This window comes from Crinia signifera, chromosome 6, assembly GCF_055691185.1.
Source record: "Crinia signifera chromosome 6, ASM5569118v1, whole genome shotgun sequence".
NCBI lineage: Eukaryota > Metazoa > Chordata > Amphibia > Anura > Myobatrachidae > Crinia > Crinia signifera.
The window spans coordinates 132,546,052-132,573,316 of NC_139222.1; the positions used below are offsets into that span (position 1 = coordinate 132,546,052).

Genomic DNA, 27,265 nt, shown 5'->3' on the forward strand with positions numbered 1-27,265 from the left:
AATAATAAAACATTATTTTATGCCTGTTTTCTGTCTGTGCTTCCTGTGGAAATTTTCCACAACAGGAAGCAGGAAAATAAAATAAATAATTCCCACACGTAGTAACAAAGAAGAATTTATTACAACTGGAATCATAAAATATAAATGGCTTAAGGCACATAAAATATCATATTCACAGTTATTATAAATGAAAATTAGGCAGGTTTGCATTATGGAACAATGGAGGTCATTCTGATAACGCTTGGTGCGAGCAGGCACGGCGAATTTCACTAGCAGTGCTGGCGGCGAGGGATCGTGCTCATGGGAACGACCAGTGTTTCGTGGGCATTCTGATGAAAATGCTGACCGTTCCCATGTAAATGCGCCCGTGGCGCGGGTTGGGGGGGGGCAAACAGCTGATGTCAGTTGTCCATCCACTTCCCGCACCGGGGCGCTCACAGATCTAAGACACCAGATAGTGTCTTAGATCTACGATCGCTTGCAAAATCATTCGATGATTGGCGACCATCGAATGATATTGTCCTCGCATGCAAGGCTAAAACATCCATTTGCATGCGTGCAGGGATATTCGGGGTGCAGGGGGGGCGCGATCGTGCAGGTGGCATGCAGCTTTAAAGCTGCAGCTTTGCGTGTGAACCAGAATGACCTCCAATGTGTCAAAGGGCATGCTGGGACTTGCAGTTCCAAAAAAAGCAGACAAAAAACACGTTTTGTAATACTGCTACAAATCATTCAATTAATAAAGAATACTTTACATGATATTAAGTTACAAAAGAAAATCATATTATTTACATAACTAAAAAAGTCAGTACTCAACACAAAATAAGACAAAATAATAAAACAATCGGTACTTATGTAGTATCTGGGCGTCCGATTTAGAAATCGGATCGGATCGCATCGCATCGCATGCGACCAAATCGTATGCTATGCGATGGTCAAGATTTTTCCATAGGATTCAATGTTAAAATGGTCTGAGTCCATTTTAACATAGAATTCAATGGGAAAAAGGGGTCCTTTTCCTTTCCCCACTATCCAAGTGGGCATGGAGTTGGATATAAACCTGTGGCGAGCGTAGCGAGCCACCGAGCCCGAAGCGTGGCGAGCGTAGCGAGCCCCGCGAGGGGACACAGAATACTTTTTAAGAAATATGCGTTCGCTCGCCACGCTTCGGGCTTGGTGGCTCGCTGCGCTCGCCACGCTATATAAAATCAACTCTATGCCCACTTGGATAGTGGGGAAATGAACAGGACCTTCTTAACATTGAATCCTATGCAAAATCGCATCGAATCGCATCGCATCTGATTGTATGCCTTAAGGTAAGGCATACAATCACAAAATCGGCAGCCCAGATACTACATAAGTACCAAACAATCTCCTAAACAAATCACAAAAAGCTATTGCTTGGCCAAATTCTTTCTTGTTTACTATCTGTCCATCAAAGTATCCAGTTTATTTATGTGCCTCTAATTTAACAAATATATACAAAGGTGTGCAATATTTGAACTGCTACTTTTAGAATAAATTCAAGCAATTTTAGTGCAAAATATGTTTTGGTAGCAAGTTAGTCAGTCGTATTGGTTGACTGTAGTGTAGACCTATTCTGAATAGCTTATAAAATACCCATTCCTGTGGATCCATTGTGATCCAGCCTGTGGAATGCAATTGGTCTATATAATGCAAGAACCAGTTCACTAATTTACCCAGTTAACCACCTATCAGACAAAAACACAGAAATTTGCCTGTGCATGGCGAATCGACCAGGGTTCTATTTATGTCTGAAAGGATCAGACACGATCCCAGGTCTGCGACTCTGCAATTGACCAGCTTTATTTCTGGGACTTGTAACCTGGGTCAATGCCTTGGCTTATGTCTGAATAGCACAGACCCAAGATATTTAGGGTAGTGTGAAAAGCAGTTCTCTGAGCTGAGACCCAGTTACACTAATGTATGCCTTAAACAGGTAATACACTTACATTTCAGAATTTCATCCAGCTAATTGTGAGGTGACTGGAATTAAAGTGAGAATTCTCTAAAAGTAGAAGCAGAAGTGGACTAGGGAGTGATTCAATTCTGTGCAATGTTAACAGATATCTGGTCAGTTAACGGATATTGGGCCAGATGCACTAAGATTCAAAACAACCAACCAATCATCTCCTGCCTGACATTTTTCAAACACAGTCTGTGACATGGAAGTTAGGAGCTGATTGGATGGTTGTTTATCCCTTTCCATTTTATCACTTGTGAAGCTTAGTGCATCTGGTCCACAGTGAGGAGCTATCTGGTCTGATTCTGGTCTGAGTCAGACCATTTACTTAGCATGGAAGCAAATAGCAAGTAATTGAATACAGAGCATGTGCAAAAGTGAATTTACACATTTAGGCATATGTCCATCCTATTCTAGGTCTGTCAAAACTTGAGCATCTTTCTGTGAAAAATGGAGTTTCAGGCTGAGAATTGGGCACATGTGATTACATGTAACCACCCCGGCTTCAGTGATTGTCATGGAAATTTAATGCGAGCATTGTCAGTGTGCCTCAAGCGCAGTGTGATTCTGAATCATACATTAATAGTACATATATTGGCAAAAGGTACTAAGGGGTCTATGTACTAAGTCCTGGAGAAAGAGAAAGTGGACAAAGATGAAGTACCAGCCAATCAGCTCCTATTAATATTCAAACATAAGCCTTTAACACAACAGAAGCTGATTGGCAGGAACTTTATCCTTCGTCAATTTAATTCTCTCCTGGGTACAGTACATAAACCCCAAATCTGACTCTCATGGAAACACATAATTACAGTCGCTTCAGATGTAACTGAGAATCAGACCCACTGTATGTTTGCTTACCACCTTTATACTGACTACTAACCCTCTATTTTCTGTTCCCTTTAGGTGCCCATACACTAGTAAGATTTATCTTCAGATCTGGCTGGTTGGAAAAAAAACATTTTTATGGATGAGTGACAGTTTGTCAGTTTTCCAGCATTTCCAAGCAAATGGTCAACTGTCATTTGCTCTCATCCATAACCAGGATTTTGTTCCAACCAGCCAGATCTGAAGATAAATCTGCGTGTCTATGGCCACCTTTAAAATCATTTTTTGAACTCCATCACTTGATGGCTAAAGGATGGACAATAATCTATAAGCAGTGGTGATAGTCATAGGCTTCTATGGGACATGTTGTGCTCTCACAATCAGCCGTCACATTGTTTAAACCTGTATGACCTCTCTTTAGAGCAGACAGTCAGTTCTGTTACCCCCAAAGAGACATTACTAGCAATGTCAGATTCAGACGTCAGAACGGGGTTTGCTTATGTACTGAGGCTGTAACATTTATACAGTGCTTTTAGAAGCAGGCTGACTTTTATAACTATTTTCCATTTAAGGGAGATGGAGTTGGCATCTCCGTCCTGTGCTGGTGATGCTCAGGCTCAACAGCGGAATTCTCTGCACACATTCCACCGAAGTATAGAACCTTGTGATATACAAAACCCACCCTGCCCTTGTTCCCGTCTGCTATAAATCCCAACACTTTATTACATCTGGTCTTTTTTAATGATCTGTATAAATTATGGGAGGTCTATATACAACTGACGTGAAGTTACTGGAAACAAGGCAAGCTTGTGCTGATACATTTCTTCTTTCAATGTACTTTGGAGCATTTGGCTTAAGCAAAGTTCAAGCAGCACCTATGTATTATTCAGTGGGATGTATATAATACACCATGTTTAAATTACATTTGCTTTAGAGCTCTTCACCTGGTGGATCAGAGACCAATTTAGCTCTCCCTTGCCAAGGCACTTGTGTTAACCTTATTGTCCCTGAGACCAAATAAACACTGTTATAAAGTGACAGTATTTTATATACAATCCAGATTTAATACGAAATGGCATGCATATCTGCAATGGGAACATGGGGTTGTGTTTGCAGCCTGCACTGTTAGGCAATAGGGCTCTACATCTTAATAAAATGATTACTGCTTAATTATTCCTGTGTTCTGCAAATTCACTACTTTAATATTGCTGCAAGCAGAGAGGAGAGCAGCTGGACCAATTAGAGGCTACAGTAACTATATTTTTGCCTTCTGATTGGTCCTCCCGATCCCCCACAATTTCCTCAATGACTCACAGTCTTGGTTTTCATGGTTTGGTGAAACCAGTGAATGAAGCAGCCACAGGGCTACAGTGAATGGTACTAAAAAGTGTTTTCTCTTCCTGTGAGTTCTTTTTTACATTGCACCTTTTGAAACCAGTATATGCTATACAGCTGCTATATGACCCACAAGTCTTAGTGGCCCAAGACCCAGTGGAAACCATTGTCCTCCATTTAGTTTTGGTTACATGTTTTGACTTGTAATAGATTTTGGTGTAATACTGGGTACACACTTACCGATTCCCATGGCCACCAATACAGTTAACTATATTGGCGGTGCCGCGGAAGAACAATATAGTGCATACACACATACCGTTCACGATATTGGTCAGTGACATCAACCGCTCCGTACATGCAGTCGCTGATGATATTGTGAAATTGAGCTGGGACTGCACATCATTAATGATATTGAGCACATACACTGGCCAATGTTTGCGATGTACAGTATCATTAACGATATCAGTATTGTGCATATAGTTATTGATATATCGTCTAGTGTGCACCCAGTTTAACTCCGGTGTAGTCCCAGATTAGGTTTATTACTCTTCTGTGGCCACTGCTTGACTAGTTGTTTAACTGTTTATCCCTGACAGCTTTTATAGCCATCACCTGCAAAAATGACTGGCCAGAGAGCTTGCTATAAGAAGTCACAAAATAAGGTGCCGTTGTGCCTTTCTGCAGGTATATTTGTAACTACAGTATGTTAATACACTTGTTATGGTTAAACATCATTACCTTTTTTAAATACATTTTTGTATCCCCAAGCAAGACACTTTTTAACTGTAATCTTTGTCTACTGTGACTGACAAGTCTTCCAAATACAGTATGTAGGCTATTGGGCTCATTTGGGGCAGGATGTACTAAAACAAAGATGCCGTAAAAACCTAGTTCTCTGGGTTTTTACCGCATTTTGAAATGCACTAATCCCCTCCTGACAGGGCTTCGCTAAGGGTGGTTACGTGAGCCTATGGGCTTCTCTTCACAGCACTACTGTGTCAGGGATCTGACACGGATCCCTCCCAGCATGCCCTGCAGCTTCTCTGCGCATGTACAGGAGGACTTTCCCATAAGAAACGAGGAATTCCAGGCAGCGGCAGGGATCGCAAAGGGCAGCTCTATTTGGAAGAGCTTCCCTTTGCATTGCTCATCGCATATGTCAGTATATATGAGATGAGCATCGGTGCCATGAGCGGCAGGATGTACCGCCGCTGGTTGGTACATCCCGCCCTTACAGTTGTGTACACATTTAGCAGCAGAGTACACCAAGTTGCATTGCATGCTGTTCACCTTTATAAATGTTTCTATACAGGGTGGATTCTGCATGCTCTGACTTGCTGCACACATACAGATGCAGCCACGCTCATCTTTGCCACCCCAATCGCCACATGTGACATATGTTGTGGGTACGACATTGGTGCACCAAACAGGCAGGAGCAGCTATGGCACAGCAATGACGAGAGCAGCTATATCTGTATATACTGGACATCGCTATTTTACATTGCATTTTGGAGTTGGTTTAGCTGTGCCATCCTCACAGCTATAAATCAGGGTGTGCATGTTACATTGCCTCTCTCACAGGGTTTTCCCTGCTGCATTATTTTCTCCCAGCAGCTGGATTTGCTCTTAAGTGTAAATCAACCACTATGTGACTATATTCAGCAGAGCAATGCATACTCCACGGTGCTGAATATTCCTGACACATTTGGTAATCGTGCCTTAGTTAATGGACCTTGAGACATGGGTAGGAAACTTTTTTAATGTCTTTCCATGACCGCATAAATTACTTTGTAGAACATTTGATTGCTATTTGTTACTTTGGCATGTTCCTGCATGTCCTGTTTCTGAACATCAACCAATGTTCTAATAATAACATAGGATTTATTCTTCTGTTGGTGAGCAAAAGTGGTCCCTTCGGTCACATTAGTGAATTATATCCCATTTCTTGTGCTATGTATTATTTGTGATTAAAATAGATCCTGTATATTGCAGTATATAAAATAGATCCTGTATATTGCAGTCTACAATAGAGTCTGTATATTGCAATCAAAACATTTGCGTATTCTGGAACTTTATACTCTGCAAACACCATATACATGATTACCAAATGGCTAGATCTGATTTATCATATGTAAGTTACAACTGTTCTAACCCCAAATACAGATCTCACATATGTATAATATGACAGGCTTTGAGTAAGGAGGGTCCATCACCTCAACATAAGCTTGTTACAGATATGCTGACTTTATATTCTGAGACAGGTTCTCATCTTAATATTTTCCATAAAAAAAGAAAAATCCCTATGAAGGGGGAGTTTGTTCCTCTACACAGTCAAGTCCCCTTTGATCAATCTTGATGATTTGCTGCTGATAGCCGAGCTAGGGGTCACCTTCAATTTATATGCGCTGCCAGGAGGGTATGCAATGGAAAGGCGGTGACCACCAGCACCGCTAGCCCTCCGATCATCATTAGTCTGTCGTTGGAGAAGAAAGTTATTTGTCCTTTCATGCTCTCTGTTTGACCAGTTGTCTCTTTCATAAGCTGGGGGTGGACTAGGTCCTAATCCATCCCTGGACCGACATTTGCCTTTCACAAGAATGTGCAGCAACTCTGACAGGCTGAGAACTGCAGAGATGATTCCCACCACAAAGTAGAACTGTAGAAAAATGGTCTTCTCTGTGGGTCGGGACACAAAGCAGTCCACTGTGTGTGGGCAAGGTGAACGCACACAAACATATCCTGGGGCTACTTTGAAGCCATAAAGAAGCCATTGTCCCACTAGAAACCCCACCTCTGCCAATATCCTCATCACCACATTGACAATATAGAATGTGCGAATATGGCGCCCCCGTTGCGCAGACCTTATTTTGGACCTCATGCTGGTCTGCTGTCCATGTGCTGCCTCTTCCTCCTCTGCATCTCTTCCTATCTTGGTATTCTGGTGCATTGAATAAATGACAAAGAGCACAGCCGGAGCGGATAGTAGCACAATGTGGAAGACCCAGAAGCGATAGTGTGAGATGGGAAAAGCTTGGTCATAACACACCTGTCGACAACCAGGCTGCATAGTGTTGCACACAAATTCTTCCTGTTCGTCATCAAACATATCGCTGCCCACTGTGGCTAGGATCAGAATGCGGAAGATCAGCATCACCACCAACCAGAACCGTCCTACCATGGGAGAGTGCTCCTGTACTGCATCTAGCAACGAGCTCAGGAAGCCCCATTCCCCCATGTCTCCTCTTATCCTGGATACTCGCTCTGCAGAGCACAAAAGAGACAGAAGGTTAAGCAGAAGCCAAATCATTCCTTTTTATTTACACATAATGCCACTTACAAAGTAATATTTCAGCAATATAAAGAAATACAGTGGCTGGGCATTAGGATATATTCTCAGTACTACTACATACAAAGACGTAATTGTGAATTAAACCGCATCCACATATGTGATAAATGTGCACTTTGATTCCTCTACCTGTTCAGAATGTGTAAACCAGGGCTGACGAACCTAGTCCTTGAGATCTACCAACAGTTCACATTTTCCAGGACACCTGTATGGTGCACAGCTGTAGTCATTACCAACTGTCACATTTTGAAACATGTGCTGCATTCATTCCTAATTGACGCATTCTATAGATCCACAGGTGTCTTGGAAAACATGAACTGTTGGTAGATCATGAGGACCCGTTTAACCATCCCTGGTATAAATGGTGTAGGACAAACTTCAAGGTAGACAAGCAAACATTTGGTGAACTATAAACAGTACATGTGCCAAAAATCGTCAGTTGCAGTTGCGAATAAACACAAGTGGCTGAACATATTAACAGCCAGCTATCATAATTCTGAATGTAATATAATGTCATCAGGAGGGCGAACAATAAATAATACACTCACCAAATCCATCAAATACAGGGGATATGTAGGACAGACAATCACTGTTATTATGTAGAAAACAAAAAGCTTTTAATCCAACTGTAGCCTACTGTAGATTAAGGTTGAAACAGACTCATTTTGATAGACATTGATCATTTTTTCACGGTTTATCAACATTATACATCTCAATGTTGGATTAAAGGTTACTTCTGTTTTCTTCACCACAACAATGAGTGTTGCTCCTTTTTCTGTACTTTACGGATTGGAAAAGGGCATTATATTATTATTTATGGACCTTGGCACCATCTTGAAATACTACACATTTGGAGTGCTGCTAGCCTCCTGACTACATATACCTGCCATGCTATAGCGCCTATATGGCTGTCTTATGTATCACTGCATATTATTTTATTTAATGCAAACAAATGTGGTGTCGTATTAGGGCTAGATAACAAAAACATAAAACAGTAAGAACATTATTAAATGTATAATCTTACACTAACTTTATTTCTTGTTTCTTTTTTTCATTTCATGTTCAATTTTTTAGCTAGAACATATACTGGCGTAAAGTCAGACATAAATCATTTTTTATCAGTTTTCGTGAATTAGTTTAAATCAATATTAGGAGTTTGTCCCAAAATTGCCATTAATAAAAATAAAATGTACAAAATTATAGAATGTATTCCAACTAATTTATATTATTATACCCCCGTGGTGTATTCTATTTGTATTGGGACTGTTACACAAAGTAGTATTAATTCCTCATCATCAGTACATATCAGTAAATATGTACAGTATATATACCTTGTGTGGCTTGCATGGAGATCTATCGTAAAGACCACATAGAGAGACACAAACAAAACAGCATTAGGTACGATCTGACGTTTGTATTTTGGAGCGTTACAATATATGTTACAGAAAAATCAGATTATTGATGACAAATATAATAATTTGGTACTTGTTTCCTATCTGGGCGCCCAGGTTTTCTACGTACGGCACCGTACTGAAATCGGATCGCATCGCATCGTACACATACACGATATTGAACGATGCGATGCGATGCGATCCGATTTCCCATAGGAAACAATGTTAAATGGCTCAATTTAGCCAAATTATCATAGGAACAATAGTAAATGGGCCAAAAACACCCCTGAACATTGAAATGTCCCCCCAAAAGTAGTTGACGCCACCCCGCCATCAACGTGAACCCGAAGCGTGGCGAGCGCAGCGAGCCCGCGAGGGGCGGCGGTACGCGTCCTCCGACCTTTTCATGCCCTACTATCCACTAGGGCGTGGAGTGAGAATAGAATAGTGTGGCGAGCGCAGCGAGCCACCGAGCCCGAAGCGTGGCGAGCGCAGCGAGCCCCGCGAGGGGACGCGGATACCTTCACAGTTATACGCGTCCCCTCGCGGGCTTCCCAGGTGTCCATGGCGACGCGGACACCTGGGAAGCCCGCAAAGGGACGCGTTTACCTGTGAAGGTATCCGCGTCCCCTCGCGGGGCTCGCTGCGCTCGCCACGCTTCGGGCTCGGTGGCTCGCTGCGCTCGCCACACTATTCTATTCTCACTCCACGCCCTAGTGGATAGTAGGGCATGAAAAGGTCGGAGGACGCGTACCGCCGCCCCTCGCGGGCTCGCTGCGCTCGCCACGCTTCGGGTTCACGTTGATGGCGGGGTGGCGTCAACTACTTTTGGGGGGACATTTCAATGTTCAGGGGTGTTTTTGGCCCATTTACTATTGTTCCTATGATAATTTGGCTAAATTGAGCCATTTAACATTGTTTCCTATGGGAAATCGAATCGGATCGCATCGCATCGCATCGCATCGTTCAATATCGTGTATGTGTACGATGCGATGCGATCAGATTTCACTACGGAGAATAGCATGGTGCTCAATTAACTTAGTGGGCGCCCAGATAGGAAACAAGTACCAATAATTTTGTTACTGATATGGTTAATACTTAATGGCCCTTATTCTGGCAAAGGCAAATTCCTTCTCAAATGGACATAACCATATGCACTGCAGGTGGGGCAGATGTAACTTGTGCAGAGAGAATTAGATTTGGGTGAGTTATTTTATTTCTGTGCAGGGCTTTATTTTTACGCTGAAATATAGATATCATTTTGAAATAAAACCCCACCCAAATCTAATTCTCTCTGCAGATGTTACATCTGCCCCACCTGCGGTGCACATGGTTTTGTCCATTTGAGAAGGAATTTGCCTTTGCGAGTGATCCAGAATAAGGGACAATATGTATTCTGCTACTTAGGACACCAACTTCCATGAAACAAAACACAATCTTCCGAAATACCCTGAACAGCAACTTCAGAACAGTCCTGGAGATCAAATGGTTTGGAATTATGAACAGAGCTCCAATGGAGGATGAACCAGAGTAAATGTAAAGAAAAATTCTATCAATACAGCAGCACTGTTATAAAATCTAGTATAGAAATAAGAGAATGGTTTATCAAAGTAAATCCAAGTCATGCGTCACTAAAAGTAGATTACAGCAACTTTATTTTAATTTGATATTCTAATTATTAGTTCAGGTCTATTTTTGTGGATGAGGGGCCTAATATGTCAGGATACAAGCACATGATGTGAAATGATTACAGAACCTCACTGTTGAGTAACAGAAAACGTGATGGAAAGATAGCGTAATGGGGTTAGATAGCGGAATGGGGATTTGGTTTAGTATATTTAGCAAATGGGTTGTAACAGTTCATTGCAACCAGTGCACACTGCAATATCCCAGGACCAATATTGATATTCTCCAGACAGTTCAGCAAGTTAACACTTAAAATAATAGATTTCAGAAAAATAAGAACTGCTACCTTGTCAAAGCATTTCTTAAATAATAATAATATGAAAAAAAAAAACTTTCATAAAAAATTCCAGACAATATAAATCACATTAAGGAAGTTGGGGTTTTATTAAGCAGGATCCGAAATCCAATAGTATGATATTCAAACAAAGCTACTACAATGTATAATTGAACTTACATGTTATTGATTGTCCCAGTAATGATTAACCACATCCCTGCTTGCGGACTTAGCAGGTGATGCCTAGCTGATCCTTGTAGTTTGGTAGGGGTTAATGTTGCAGTTGTGCGCTCGCACTTTCTCTCTCTCTCCCAGACTGACACAAGATAAGAATGTCTACATTTAGCGCATACCTCTCAACTGTCTTGCTCAGATATCAGGGACAGCTTTGTCCCCCTTCACAGGGTGGAAATTCTGGAATATAAACTGCAGAGAATAATCTGTTTTAGTCTAGAGAGTAACGGGTTAAACGGAACTGTTGTAAAAATCAAAACAAGTAGCATAACACTGTAATGCTCATCTCTACCAAATACACGGGTTTACGGACAAGACTAGTCTATATTCATATGCAGATAAGGCACATGTAACCAACACATCCCGCCTAAGATACAGATACAATTGCAGGTATCCCTAACATCCTCTTAATACACAGACACTAGGACATGTATCCCTCACATCCTCCTAATACACAGACACCAGGACATGTATCCCTCACATCCTCCTAATACACAGACACTAGGACATGTATCCCTTACATCCTCCTAATACACAGACACTAGGACATGTATCCCTCACATCCTCCTAATACACAGACACTAGGACATGTATCCCTCATGTCTTCCTAATACACAGACACCAGGACATGTATCCCTCACATCCTCCTAATACACAGACACCAGGATATTTATCCCCCACATCTTCCTAATACACAGACACCAGGACATTTATCCCTCACATCCTCCTCCTAATACACAGACACCAGAACATTTATCCTAATGCAGAGACACCAGGGGTGAAATGCAATAGAGTGCAATTTTTAGTAATGTTTTACAACTAGACAACTGTTAGACAAAGTCGGAATTCGACTTTGTGTGTGATTGTTAATAAGGAAAAAGGTCTGTTTTTTAGTTATGATAATGTCCGATTTCTTTTAGACATGAAAGTGTGCGGTATTTAGTAAAAAAAAATGGTGTGGGGTCCCCCCTCCTGAGCATAACCAGCCCCGGGTATAATGAACCGTGCCTGGTTCCAAAAATACGAGGGCAAGGTGCCCAGGGCTGGTTATGCTCTGGAGGGGAGACCCCACGCCATTTTTTATTTTATTTTAACTTTTTCACATTTTTTAAGACAGAACCATGCACAGATCTCAATGATCTGTGCATGGTTCTGTGAAATTCGCCAATCAGAACCTGGTCTATTTTTTTTTTTTGCGATTTTTGGTAACATTTACCAAAAATCGCACTCTATTGCATTTGCAAGTTGTATACTTTATAATGGGAAAACATCTGGATGCGAATTGAAGTGTGACCAAAAATTGCCTGGTCAAAATGTGCGAATTTTGTGGCAAAATTGTAAAATATTTAGAAAACGTGTGAATTCAGATGTTTTTTTTACCAAAAATCGCACATGTCAAAAAAATCGCATCCTATTACATTTCGCCCCAGGACATGTATCCCTCACTTCTTCCTAATACACAGACACCACAACAGCTATTCATCATCTCCCCCTAATACACAGACACCAAAACATGTATCCACCATGTCCTCCTAATACACAGACATCAGGACATTTATCCCTCACGTCTTCCTCATACACAGATACCAGGACATGTATCCCTCATGTCATCCTAATACACAGACACCAAAACAGGTATTCATTATCTCACCCCATTTAATACACAGACACCAAAACATGTATCTGTCATGTCCTCCTAATACGCAGATACCTGGAAATGTATCCCTCACATCTTTCCTGTCATGTCCTCCTAATACACAGACACCAAAACAGGTATTCATTATCTCACCCCATTTAATACACAGACACCAAAACATGTATCTGTCATGTCCTCCTAATACGCAGATACCTGGAAATGTATCCCTCGCATCTTTCTGGTACATAAACACCAAGACATGTGTCCATCATGTCCTCCTAATACGCAAATGCCAAAATATGTATCGCTAGCATGTTTCTAATACACAGACCCTATAACCTGTACCTATCATCTCCTCCTAATACACAGACACCAAAACAAGTATACATCTTCTCCTCCTAATACACGGATGCCAAGACATGTATCCCTCACATCGTCCTAGTACACAGACACTAAAACATGTATAAATCATCTCCTTCTAATACACAGAAACCAGAGCATGTATAAATCATCTCCTCCTAATACACAGGTACCAGGATATGTATCTTTCACATCTTTCTAGTACACAAACACTTGTACCCATCATCTCCTGCTAATACACAGACACCAGAACGTGTACCCATCATCTGCTCCTAATACACAGATACCTTGACATGTTTTACTCACATTATCCTAATATACAGACACGACAACATACAGGCACCAGGACATGTATCCCTCATACACTTTTTGGGCCATTTTGGGCCCGATTTCACCCAATTGCAACGGATTGGGCCGAGAATGGGCCCAAATTGGATATGTCTGACATTTGTTCTGCATCAGATCGGAGTCCGATGTCGGATGGTCTGCACATAAATCATATGTGCCGCTGTCCCCGAGAAGGGGCGTACAGAAAATCTCTGTAGCTGGTGATGGGCAGCGAATGGGAGGCTGCTGATTGGCTAACACACCAACCTACCAGTTCCTGTAATTTTCTCAGATTGTAACTTGCCAGTAACTGATTGGCTGTTGCTTAAGCCTTCATTTTTATCTCGTCTCCAGGCTTAATACATAAAGTATGCCCCATTTTTGAAAAACTAGTTGGGAGCTGGTTGATTGGTACTTTATATCTGTCCAGTTATCCCTCTCAAAGGCTTAGTACAGGGGTGGCGAAACCGGTCTCTCGAGATCTACCAACGGTCCACATTTTCCAAATCACCTAGCTGCTGCACAGCTGTAGGACGGGATGTACTAAGGAGAAAATGCGGTAAAACCCCCGTTTTACTGCATTTTGCAATGTATTAAAACCCCACCGCCACGATACCGCATAGTAGGGTATCGTCACCTTTTGGTGGCGATACCCTATAGAAGCCTATGGGCTTCTTTTTGCCGCCCGCCGCCACCGACGCAACCCCGCACCCTCGCCGACCCCCCTTCCCTCCAGCTTACCTTCTTGCAGGTCCTCCTGGACCCAGAAGGTAAGCCCTTACTCCCCCTAGCAACGCAGTCAGACGTCCTTTCGGCTGCAGGGGAGAGGAGGAGGTTCCGGGGACAGCCACGCTGAGCTGTCATGGCTGCAGGGGAGCAGTAGGCAGCTGGGAGGTGATGGAGACCCCCCACACACAGGTATTGCGGGGGGGGGGCCTCCGTCACCGCACCACAATGCCACCCGCATATGTTAGTACATATGTGCTGGCATTGTGGCGGGGGCATGGCGAAGGTCGGCGATGTATATTAATACATCCCGCCCGTAGTCATTACTAACTGCCACATATTCAAACCTGCTGCATCATTCCTACTATAGATCCACAGGTTGCCTGAAAAACATGAACTGCTGGTAGATATTAAGGACAGGTCTGGCCTGTACATAGACCCCAAATATCTCCTCCCAATACAAAGATGCTAGAACAGATATCTTCATCTCTTCCTAAAATGCAGACATCAGAGCATTTACTGTACCTCTCACCTCCTCATACAAAAACCACAGATATCAGGACATATACCTAATACCTCATCCTAATAGACAGATATCAGGATATGTACCTCTCACCTCCATCTAATATACAGATATCAGGACACGTAAGTCTACCCTCCTCCTAATACAAATACATACAGTAAGGAACATGTACCTCCCATCTCTTTCTAATACTCATACATAAAAACATTTACCTCTCATCTTATCCTAATACGCATACATAAGGGTTTGTGCTTTTCACATTCTCCTAACACACAGGAATAATGACTTGTACCTCTCGTGTTCTCCTAATACACAGACAAAATCACTTGTGCCTCTCACCTTCTCCTAATACTCCGACCCAGGGACACGTACCTCTCACCTTCTCCTAAACTAAATATATAAGGACATGTACAGTAAGTCTATCCTCCTCCTAATACACAGACATAAGAACATGTACATCTCTCCTCCTAATACACAGGCATAAGAACATGTACATCTCTCCTCCTAATACTCAGGCATAAGAACATGTACATCTCTCCTCCTAATACACAGGCATAAGGACATGTACCACTGACCTCCTCCTAATACACAGACATAAGGACATGTACATCTTCTCTAATCCTAATACACAGACATAAGAACATGTACCACTGCCCTCCTCCTAATACACAGATATAAGAACATGTATATCTCCTCTACTCCTAATACACAGACATAAGAACATGTACATCTCCTATATTCCTAATACACAGACATAAGGACATGTACATCTCCTCTTCTCCTAATACACAGACATAAAGACATGTACATCTCCTCTACTCCTAATACGCAGACATAAGAACATGTACATCTTCTCTAATCCTAATACACAGACATAAGGACATGTACCACTGCCCTCCTCCTAATACACAGACATAAGGACATGTACATCTCCTCTACTCCTAATACACAGACATAAGGACATGTACATCTCCTCTTCTCCTAATACACAGACATAAAGACATGCACATCTCCTCTACTCCTAATACGCAGACATAAGAACATGTACATCTCCTCTACTCCGTATACACAGACATAAGAACATGTACATCTCCTCTACTCCGTATACACAGACATAAGAACATGTACATCTCCTCTACTCCGTATACACAGACATAAGAACACATACCTCTTCCCATCTAATCCTTAGACATAAGGGCATGTACTTCTCATAACCTTGTGATATACTACATGGGCATGTACCATCTCACTTGATCTTAATAAACAGACTTCAAGACTCATAAAAAAATAAAACAAAACACAAGTCATCTCTACATACTGTATGAAAGTAGCACATTCAGTACAACGTGCACCATAACTTTCCACCAGTTTTGTACAAGTCCTGATAGTCCACACACAGAAGGTGTTTGCGACTGGCCATATCCAATTGGGACGTACCTGTATGTTAGCGAGAACATTTCTTTGAAAACAAACTTTGATTTCCGAGCAGAACACGTTTATACCCTGGAGCTCTCTGAACAGCTTTCACTTTATTTTCCCTGGACAGTATCAGGATGAGAAACTATTTAGGCAGCGTCTGAGTCCGCCTCCTTTTAAAGGGGCATCTTTCTATGTACATTTAATAACTCAGAGCAATGCTTTATGCTTGAACTGTTCTGACTGTATAAAGTACTCATAAGTCTTTCACAATATAGAACCTCGAATATCATGTCCAGGTAGTGCCTTCATGGAAAACCTACATTTCTGTTTGATTTAAGGCTTGATAAAAAGGCCCTTAAGTGGTTTTAAAAACTGTTTGTAGACAGAGCCGGATTAACAATGGGCCTGATGGAGCTACAGCTCCAGGCCCACTCTCTGAATAGGCCCATTGTATAGCTGAGGGTCAGGGCTTTTCAACAAGCCCAGCCCCGTGTTGCTAGCCCCCCGGGAACCGGAGATACCGCCAGGCAAAGCTGGAACGTTTTCCCCATAGAATAACATGAGACCTGCTAATTCCGACCCCCACCTGGTTCCAACGGCATCACAGAAGCTCGAGGTTGATCTCAGTCTAACTCAAATTGCTGGGCCTTCAATTTGATACCAGGTTGGTCCATATGGGTTGATTGGTTCTAGAGATATTGCGGGTAAACCGATTTTTTCATTTTTCAGATTTCTCTGGAACCAAATGGCCCAGTTTCACAGGACCAAAATCATTTAAAAATCATTCGAAGCCCACATGTAAATGGGTCAGTTGGTTCCGAAGATAATGCTGGTTAACTCCCCCCCTTTAAACTTTAAAGGGGGGGGGGGGATAGTTGTCTCTCCTCACACCAGAAAATGCAGGAACTAGGCTGGTGTAATAGGGGCCAGCCCGGGTAAATCCCTGCATTTTCTGGTGTGAAAGGGGTATTATTTCAAATAGCCGGGACCTGCATTGCTCTGAATACAGCAGAGCAGCCCCCTGCTCTCTGTCCGGCTGTCAATGGCTGTCATTTCTGCCAGGCGGCGGCTGTCCCCCAGTTACCGCAAGCATGTATTCCCCATTGGCAATGAGCATGCAATCCCACATGGCAATGAGCATGTAACCTCTGGCAATGAGCATATAGGTAAGCAGCACTTCTGTAGCATAATTTTTAATAGGCATTATGGTGTTTGGCATAATACGTAATGGACATTATGGTGTGTGGCTTAACATGTAATGGGCATTATGGTGTAATTTTTAATCCGCACCTTTGGCGCGCAATGCCCGTTTATGAAGCATATTGTGCATTATTGCTTAATCTGTTTGGTATAGTGTGTATTTTGGCTCAATCCATGTGGCAAAATTTTGCCTTAATCTGTGTGGCATAACATGAATTTTGACTCAATCCGTGTGCCATAGTGTGAATTTTGGCTCAGTCGGTGTGAATTTTTGCTCATTCCATATGGCATAATGTCTAAGAGGCAAGTACAATATAAAGGGGTTACTCTTTTGTTGCATGATTTGTAAAAGGGGTATATGGGTCCGGTATGATATGCTGGCGGTCGGAATCCCGGCTGTCAAAATACCGACGCCGGAATCCCGACCTCCGCAATGCTGACAAGGGGGGGCTGTAGATCACTCCCCCTTGTGGGGGACACCCATAAAGGGACAAAGTGCATTGCGGTGGTTGGGATTCTGGCATCGGTATTTTGACCGCTGGGATTCCGACCACCGGCATATTGACCGCTGGGATTCCGACCACCGGCATATTGACCGCATCACGGTATATGGTGTGGTAAACTTAGGTGACCACATAAAAGGTGCTGAAATGTTGTCTTTCAAGTTTTGTCTTTCAGTATTCTTTTTATGACTGGAGTGCCGCCTCACCCCGCAAGTATCTTAGGATTTTAGGACATCGGCATCCTGCGGGTGCACCTTTTGGAGGGCATCCGCCAATATATATTCCTGCATTTTTCCTATGCCAGCCCCCTGCTTTTTCCAGGCATATATATTTAGTTGAAAGTATTTGCACAAATAGAGACCCATGAGCAGACCGCCCAACCAGAACACTGGTCAAGCCACCCACATTATTAAGTGCTGGCCACAACCCCTATTATTGCGCATAATAGGCCCTTGATAATGTTCAGCTCCAGGCCCATTTAGACCTTAATCTGGCTCTGTTTGTAGAGGAATGTTAACACCAGATATTCCAATAACTGCAAATGATGATGAATATATGGGGATACAGTAGAGTTGGACACATTTTACACCAAACAGGCAGACGTAAAATCCCCCTATAAAAAACCTAAAACAAACAAACATTTTGTGCAGTGCATGATGTATCCAGCTTTTCCAAGGGTGGCATAAGTCTGTGTCACACTACAGTAGTAGCAGTCACTTACAGCAGAGTAGGATATGTACCTGCTTAACAACCCCAGGAAAAACACCAAGCTACAGTATATGCACCAACTTGACCAGCAGATTCCGTATGAAAGTATTAAGCTGGGCACACACTGGAGCAACGAGCATTTGTTCCAACATCAGAACAATTACCCGTCAGCCCAGATTGTGTGCACACACTGAACCAATTTATATAAAGGATGGAACGATCATGTGATGTCGTAGCGTACTACAGGATGCATCAATATTATCAGGTTTAACGGGCAACGCATCAAACCTGATTACATAATTTAAAAAAAAATTGTGTCAACCTTTTCCTGTGTCATCCATTTCCATGTTGACCTTTTTCATGTATCAAACTATTGCCTGTTGACCAATAGTGGTCAACCTATTGACTGTCAACCTAGATACTGTCTACTTAATAATCCCCACCCTACATGCTGCCCAATATGCGCCAAGGTGAGACGCACCCTGTTCGTTACCACCGGCAGCTCCAATTCAATTGACAGGGTAACAAGGTTTTCAATCCACCTGCACTGCATGTCTCCAGAATAAGTCATACCTATTAGTTTATTAATATTATTATTATTCATATTGTGCTTTCAACATTGTCTGTCCATTTGTTTTTACGAAAACATTGTATTTGTAATAAATGATTGTTTGGAAACACTGAGCACCTATTGGTGATATACCACATATTTTGTTGAAAGCTCTGATAGGCTTCAAGCTAATATACAGTATATAATAACTCACTGAACCCTCATGTTTTCATAAAGATAACTGTCCCATTCTGAGTGCTCTATCTCCCTGTGTCAATATCAGGACTGAATTGTCCTAATCATCCTCCTGTTGAGATGTATGCTTTTGTGCTGTTTTTTCCTTGTTATTAAATACATTTTGTAGACCAAGGTGGTATCCAATCCAGGATTCTTAGTGTCGGACGTCCCGGGCCGTTTTAGTTTATTCCGACTGTAACTCGTCAGCTGGAATTCAATGTCCGGCTGTCGAGTTTAGGTAAGTCTGCAGATCGGAGGAAATGGATGCGGATTGTCAAAAAACATGAATTTGAGAATCTGCAGCCGTTTCCGTCTAAGAAGATCTGACACCCTTCAATGCTGTCATTAATGGCAGCATTGAATAGGTGAGTACCGATATTTCCCCCGACGGGAAATATCAGCACAGATTTACTGCCCCCTATATGATCTAAACCAGGTTTAAAAACACAACCCAAGCCATAATAAATAATTTGAGTTCACTAGGATCTACTGATACCACGGAGGCCCTTCATAACCAGTACTTGTGTGGCACTTATTTGTATTGAATTGATAGGCTGCAGCATGTTTTCTGGTTCGCACACCTCTCAATTTCTGTTTTTTTTTTTTCTTTTTCAATCGGGTCATTTACAGTGATGAATGCAAGAGAAGAGTCATGAACAACTTACACAGAGGTGGCGCTATGCTACTTTGGAGTGTTCAACATCTGCTGATACCATGCCCAGCACTTCAGTGTTAGGCTACTTCAACCTCCCTCCATTACATGAAAAAGGGCCAGACAAAAATTTAGAGTGATAAACAGCCAGCCAATCAGCTCCCACCTGCCATGTCACAAGCTTTGTTTGAAAAAATGTCAGGTAGGAGCTGATTAGTTGGTTGTTTATCACTCTCCATTTTATCAATGTTTTGATGGGACATCCACCAGAAGGATTTATCGTCACTCTTCCTCAAAAATTGAGACTTAAAGGCTATTACCTATGCAAAAGCTATTGATAATTAGTCTAAGTCACATGAAAGGAATATCTCCAGTATGTGCCATTAGAAAAATCTTCTTTTTCCAATATTTACATGTTCAATGGCCTTGCATATTAATGTTATAGAGCTTATTAAAGCTTTTTGGAGCAATATTTAAGGAAAATAAATGGCATTTCAATTCAAATTGATGCATTATTCCATTTGTTTATTGGGAAACGTATTTATTTATAATTTATATATTCATAACCCTAGTAAATTAAAGTCGTGGCTACACAAGGATGAATTGGTGGTACTTTGGGATCACTCACTAGTGAGTAAAATGAATGGTTCAGATTCAGAGCTACTCTGTAACAATTCACTCATTCCCTCAGGAAGTTTGACTCTCTTGCGGACAAAAGTTTAAGTAAGGCTGTTATTGTGTTGTCCAGAGACCAGAAGCACAGATTTCAGCAGGATGAAGTGTTTATGTTTCTTAGTCATTTCTCTATCTGTGCTGCTCATAACAGCTTTCCTGTATCTTTCTAAGCTCCCACCTGCCCTGTATCCCTGCTCTCAGTCCCCTTCCTCCTCTATGACTGCACCACAGCTTGGTTCTTTCCTGAAAGCAACTGAAACATAGAGATACTGAAAAAACAAACCTCTGCTGCCACAATGTCTTACAGAAAGTTTAGGCCAAAAGTCATTGGATGCTTGAACATTGTTTTCAGGCAGCAGATGTTATTACTAAGGAATGAGTATACTCATAGGAACCTATTCAACTAGCAATATATTACTGGCTACTTAGCGCATCACATGGGGAAACACAATGCAAGAGCTAATGTGCAAAAATCAATCAATTAGATGTGTGGGGCAGCGTTTTAATTGGACAGGCAAGATGGACAGTTGTTCAGTCTGATGGATGGAGGAATTTTGGTGTATGGCCCACACTAGTAGTAGTAGTACGTTTATTTATAAGGCGCCACAAAGTGTCCGCAGCGCCGTACATAGCAAACAAAAAATTACGAGGTAACGTACAGGGTGTGTTGAAAAATGCAGTATAAATAGGGGTATAGCTGGTTGAACTAAAATCAGCATCAGTTCAGAAGTAGGTGTCAAAATTGTCGAGGAGACTGAAGATGAAGTAGAGGAAGGGAAGAACAGGACAGGAGCACAGGTGAGGTAAAGAGGTAGGGTGAGTACGTGAGGAAGGAGGACCCTACTCATAAGAGTTAACATACTAAAAATAGGTGTCTATCATCCTCATCATCCTAGCACATCTGACTGATGATGTAACCCACCATCATTTGTTTGTGACCCTATCAATCTACCTAATTAAATATTAAAATGTTCTGCCATCAGACTGCCTTAAATCTCCATATATATCCTAGACCAGAGTTTCTCTTTACAGTCTAACTTTTACTGCTTTCAGATTGCAAATGCAGGGTTGCACCGGTACTTTTTTCCAGTTAAGTCCCGGTGCAACCCTATATGTGCGGTCTGTTCACACTGCAAACAACGAACCGGCAATATTGCCGGTTCGCTGACATCATCAGGGGGTGCGGCAGGGAGTCGGCGCATCATCGGGAGCAGGGAGGAGGCAGCGGCGCTTAGAGCTGGCGCTGCTCTAAGCGCTGCCTCCTCCATAGTGTGAACGGAAAACGGGTCACTCGACCCGTTTAACCCATTCACACTGCCCAGCAACACAGCAATGAATTGGCAAGAACTCTGCTTTCTTACTGGTTCTTATTGCCGTGTTGTGGCACCAGGTAACCCCTTTCACATCGCACTAATTACCGGGTCGAGCCGGCAAGAAACCAGCTTGTACCCAGTAATTAGTTGCGATGTGAAAGGGGTATTTGTTTTAAGCATATCTAAGCTTGAGTCTAGATGGTTAAATCGACTTAATTGAGATACTAATTGTCACTTATGCTCAGGTATGGATATCTTTAAACCCTGGACTACAATGTCGGAGTTTGGGAAACGCTACATGTATTTGAATTGGATAAAACCAGAATGAAAATACTGATGGTTCAGTTAATTGTAACTAAGGGGTTAATCCAATTAGCCGCAATTAACTCGGTGATGTGAGGCATTACGGCAATGGCTGCACTTTAATGCAGTCTACACTCACACCATAGTGCTCTCTACCCTCAAAGGGTTCTGAACAATTTTGTGCAAATTTGGTAAGAAATCATATTGCGAAGGGTGCAAGAGTGGTTTCCGTTGTCAGCTTTAATATACTGGGGCAATAGCACATTGTAACCTTCGTCCCAAATTTGATTGACCCTCTCCCAACCCTTCCTGTATCTTATCAAAGTCATCCTGGTGATGTGACTCATTGTGTGTGCCTCCAGTATGATGATCTTCAGTAAATATTAGCTAGAAGTCTGCAGATCAATGCACTGTACTGAGCAGAGGATGGCACACAACCACCTGCTAAGTCTAGTTACAGTAAATATTTAGTGCTATAGGTAGTCATGGCTCAGTCTATAACAATTTACTGGAATCCACTGTTATTAAAATAGTACAGAAAGCAAGATATTCAGACAGCATTTTTATGAATCCGATATAGAAGTGTCAATACTATTAAAAATGTTCCAACCTTACAGAAGGTTAGTATCAGGAGAGGTGTGTGACATACACACACACACACACACACACACACATGACCACATTAGGCTGCGCTTCCTACATACAAATGTGTCCAAGTTTGATCAACATTCAGAAAAGCTATTTGGACGGAGAGTCTTTGATAGCCACATAGTTCTCATATGCAGCTATAGAGGGTTGATTCAGAATATTTAATTGTTGCAAGTGAAGCTGCTGTCCCTGTAAAATAATACAGATGAACACTGAAGCTATATCAAAGTCAAGCCCAGCCGCCGAGAAATGCACGCGCGTCCCAGTTTAATGGAGTCCCTGTCCACCGGCGCTTGCCAGAGGGGGCATTCTGGTGGGCACCGAGCAAGGACAAGGGACGCTCCATCTGTATATTGTTTTTTTGCATCCACATTATAGGAGGTAGATGAGCCCCTTACTGTCACATTTAAGCTCATTTTTTATTTGCTATATTTGACCTGTGGTGGTGGATTTGAATTCCGTCTCTGAGCTAGTCAAGTGTCCTCTTCTGTTGTCTTCTCTAATGTGAATTGATTAAGTTAACAAATGAGCAAAGAATGCATATACTATAAGCCGCTGGTTTTGATTGATTGTGATGTAATAATTTTATTTGTTGTGGTAATGACATCACTTATTTGTCATACTACATCCCTTGTGCTATCAGATACAGTCACTTCCCCAAACCTGAATTTTGATCACTGTTTCGTTCTACTTTCTTAAAGCATTAAATTGCTTGGTACAGCTCAGATTGGTTATGTGATATTATTATTCGGTCTTGCTATTGGTTGCTTAGTAGGATACTATACTACCATAGGCGAATCTAGAATTATGGTAATGGGTGGTCCCAGATCTAGACATAATAGCAGGGGGAACTTTGCGCGGCGTAGCCGCGCGGCAAAAGGGGTGTGGCCTCATGGGAAGGAGGCGTGGCATCACAAAAGGGGGTGTGGTATTACACTTTAGACCAGGGCTGGGCAACACCGGCCCTCCAGATGTTGATGAACTACACATCCCAGCATGCCACATAGCAAAACTAATGCAAAACATCCTGGGATGTGTAGTTCACTAACATCTGGAGGGCCGGTGTTGCCCAGCCCTGCTTTAGACCATACACAGTAATGTCCATTACACATTTTAGCAAACTCCGTAATACCCATTACACATAAAGCCACACGCCGTAATGCCAATTACACATAAGGCCACACACCATAATGCCCATTACATATTGTGCCACACATCATGATGCCCATTACATACTATATAACAAACCGTAATGCCCATTACATATTTGCCACATAAGTGCTGCTTACCTACGTGCTCATTGCTAGGGGGTTCTTGCTTGATGGCACCATAGTACCCATTACACATGATGCCGCACACCATAGTACCCATTACACATGATGCCGCACACCATAGTACCCATTACACATGATGCCGCGCACCATAGTACCCATTACACATGATGCTGCACATAATGTCCCTTACACATGATGCTGCACACATAATGCCGCTTACACATGATGCTGCACACCGTGCACTTACACATTAAGCCACACATTATGCGTAATGCCCCCACATACTGCCACTTGTAGCGTCCCTTAAGCAATGCCCCCAAAAGTGCCACTTACTGTAAATTTTTATATGAGCCTTTGCTGCTGCTGCAGGGAGAGATGGAGAGCGGTGCAGCTGCTTCTATGGGGAGAGGAGCAGAGCGCAGAGCACGCTCCCACTCCCCTCCTGGTGTCCCCTCTAGCCAAGTGGACATTTGAAATATTGTGAGCGCTGTTGTTGAGCGCGACGTCGGGAGAGCACGCTGGGCACCGGCACCACATGATTAAAGGGGGGGCGGGCTGAGGTGAAAGCGGGGAGAAGAATTGGAGCGGAAGCTGCAGGGGTGACAGTCATTGACAGCTGGGCAGAGAGCAGGGGGCTGCCCGGCTGTATTCAGAGCACTGCAGGTCACGGCTGTTTGAAATAATACCCCTTTCACAACAGAAAATGCAGGAATTTACCTGGGAATATGGTCCCAGGATCATGCAGGGACATTCCCAGGCTGACCCCTTATACATCAGCCTAGTCCCTGCATTTTCTGGTGTGAGGGGGAGGTACAACCACTCCCCTCTCCCTACCCCCCTTTAACCAACCAGCTATATCTTCAGAACCAACTGACCCATTTACATGATCCAAGTATCATATTGAAGAACTTTTGAGTTGGCTTCGAATGATTTTGGTCCCATGAAACAGGGCTGTTTGGTTCCAGAGAAAACTGCCCTCAAAGAACATAAACAGTCATGAAATTACATTTAAGAAATGAAAAAAAAAAAAAGGTTTAACCTCAATATCCCTGGAACCAATTAACCCATACGGATACAGCCTGGTATCGGATTGAAGGCCCAACGATTTGCATTCGACTGATATCAACCTCGAGCTTCAGTGATGCCGAAGGGGGAACTGGCAGCCGTTGAACTGGGTGGGGGTCGGAATTAGCGGGTCCCATGTTATCCTATAGGGAAAACGTTCCAGATTTGCCTGGCAGTATCTCCGGTTCGCTGGGGGCTAGAGACACGGGGCTGGGCTCGTTGGAAAGCCCCATCCCTCAGCTACAAAATGGGCTAATGGGTGGTCCTGTGCACCCCCGGACCACCCCCTAGATTCGCCTATGTATACTACTATAGATCCACCAATGCTTGTTTCTCAAAGGGTTAACTGCAAAATGCATGCTTTCAGTTTCTAATCTAGGACAAAGTTCACTAACAGAATCTGTGTTATTTCCTGTAGTAATATCATTTCTTTTAAATTGCATGTTTTATTAGATGCTTTGAGTGTACGTGCAAAAGCTCCCGATTACAAAAAACCTTCCCAAGAGCAATTTAGGAAATTCCCTGTCCTACTATGTTATCTTCAGCATATTCACCGACACTGAACCAGTATGGAGATCCTATCAATTTCAGTGATGTGGGAGAGATATGGGGGGAGATTCTGTAAAGCAATAATATCAGGGTTTTTACAGCATTTTGATATGCAGCAAAACCCGCACGACCTATGGGCTTCTTAACGCGACTCACGCCACCCCGAATGGACCCCCGCCGCCTCGCGCCAACACCCCCCTCACCTGCTGTGTCCAGGCAGCACAGCGTGTGCTGCCTGGACCTGTGACCTCCTCCCTGCACTGTATCCTCTTCCGGTTGCGGGCGAGGAGGAGGAGGAGAGGCCACCCGGCAGCAGCAGCCCCGTGTAAAGGAGGGAGGGGGGAACCGCCGGGACCCGCAGCACATCGCCGGCAAGATCGCAAAGGACAGCTCTTAATGCAAGAGCTGTCCTTTGCCATAATTATCGCATATGTTACAGCATATGCGATAATTAGGTGTGCGGTAGCCGGCAATGTGCGGCGGTAAGGGGGCGCGGATGATACAGCATCCCGCCCATGTACAGTAAATGTGATGTGGCTTGTTGCTTTCTCCTCCTCTAGGTATTAAATAAATATCGTCGGCATAATGTAAGTTTTCAATATAAATTAGTGATCTGTTTTCATTGTGTGCTAGTAATTATGAGACCATTTATCCATAGTGCTTCACATATGAAACGTAATAAATAAATCAGTCCCAAAGCATTATCTATCTCTAGCTGAGGTACCCATTGAGGTTGTGCAATTAGCATTACTTTAACTTGATCCTTCTCTTGTTTTAAGCTTGACAGCCCCTCCAACAGACCCTAGGGGCAGCACCTATTATGGGTGGCTGCTGTCAGTCAGAGGGGCAGATTTAATAAGTTTGGTGAAGTGATAAATTGTCGGGTTTTTATCACCGGCCAATCAGCTCCTAACTGTCAATTTTCAAACCAAGCCTGTAACTTCACAGTTAGGAGCTGATTGGCCGGTGATAAAAACCAGACACTTTATCACTTCACTGAGCTTAATAAATCTGCCCCTCACTCTTTTATTATGTGCATGGCCGAGTAGGCAGCGGTGACTGGCTCGCCACTGCCCGCTTGGCCATGCACATAATAAATTAGTCACATGAATCACGGTATTTTCTGCTGTGTATAGAATGGGCATGCAGGGGTGGGGACCAGTGGCGTAACTATAAATTTTGCTCCCCCCTGCCAAAATTCTGGTGCCCCCCCCCTGTAATACCCCTTACACATTACGCCACACATGGTAATGCCACTGACACATTGGGGTTTAAGTCGTATGTAAAGTCGTGTTCCGGAGGGGAAATTACAAAGCAGTCAGATACGACTGCTTTGTAACCCTCCGATGGTGTAACAATTCGTATTAGCGGCCATATATACGGCCGCTAATACGAATTATTTGTAGCAGTCTGCACGGATCAGTCAGATCCGTGCAGGCTGCAGAGTGTAAAAAAAAATAGAAAAATAAATAAATTTAAAAAAAAACGGCGTGGGGTCCCCCCCACAGCTGTAACCAGC

At 42.8% G+C, this 27,265-nt stretch overlaps 1 protein-coding gene across 3 annotated transcripts; it reads right to left on the bottom strand.

Moving 5' to 3' along the window:
- Window positions 1–1,249: 1,249 nt before the first annotated feature.
- GJD3 (gap junction protein delta 3) lies at window positions 1,250–16,209 on the bottom strand. 3 transcript variants are annotated; one of them, XM_083147260.1, is made up of 4 exons: window positions 16,088–16,209; window positions 11,025–11,270; window positions 8,825–8,846; window positions 1,250–7,408 (listed from the first exon to the last, which is right to left on the bottom strand). In XM_083147260.1, the coding sequence occupies exons 3-4, from the start codon at window positions 8,838–8,840 to the stop codon at window positions 6,471–6,473; spliced, it is 954 nt and encodes a 317-aa protein (XP_083003386.1). In that variant the 5' UTR covers window positions 8,841–8,846; window positions 11,025–11,270; window positions 16,088–16,209; the 3' UTR covers window positions 1,250–6,470. The 3 variants fall into 3 exon arrangements, with proteins under 3 accessions (XP_083003386.1, XP_083003388.1, XP_083003387.1); XM_083147262.1 differs by lacking the exon at window positions 8,825–8,846 and having other exon boundaries at window positions 11,198–11,270; XM_083147261.1 differs by lacking the exon at window positions 8,825–8,846.
- Between the last annotated feature and the right edge of the window lie 11,056 nt (window positions 16,210–27,265).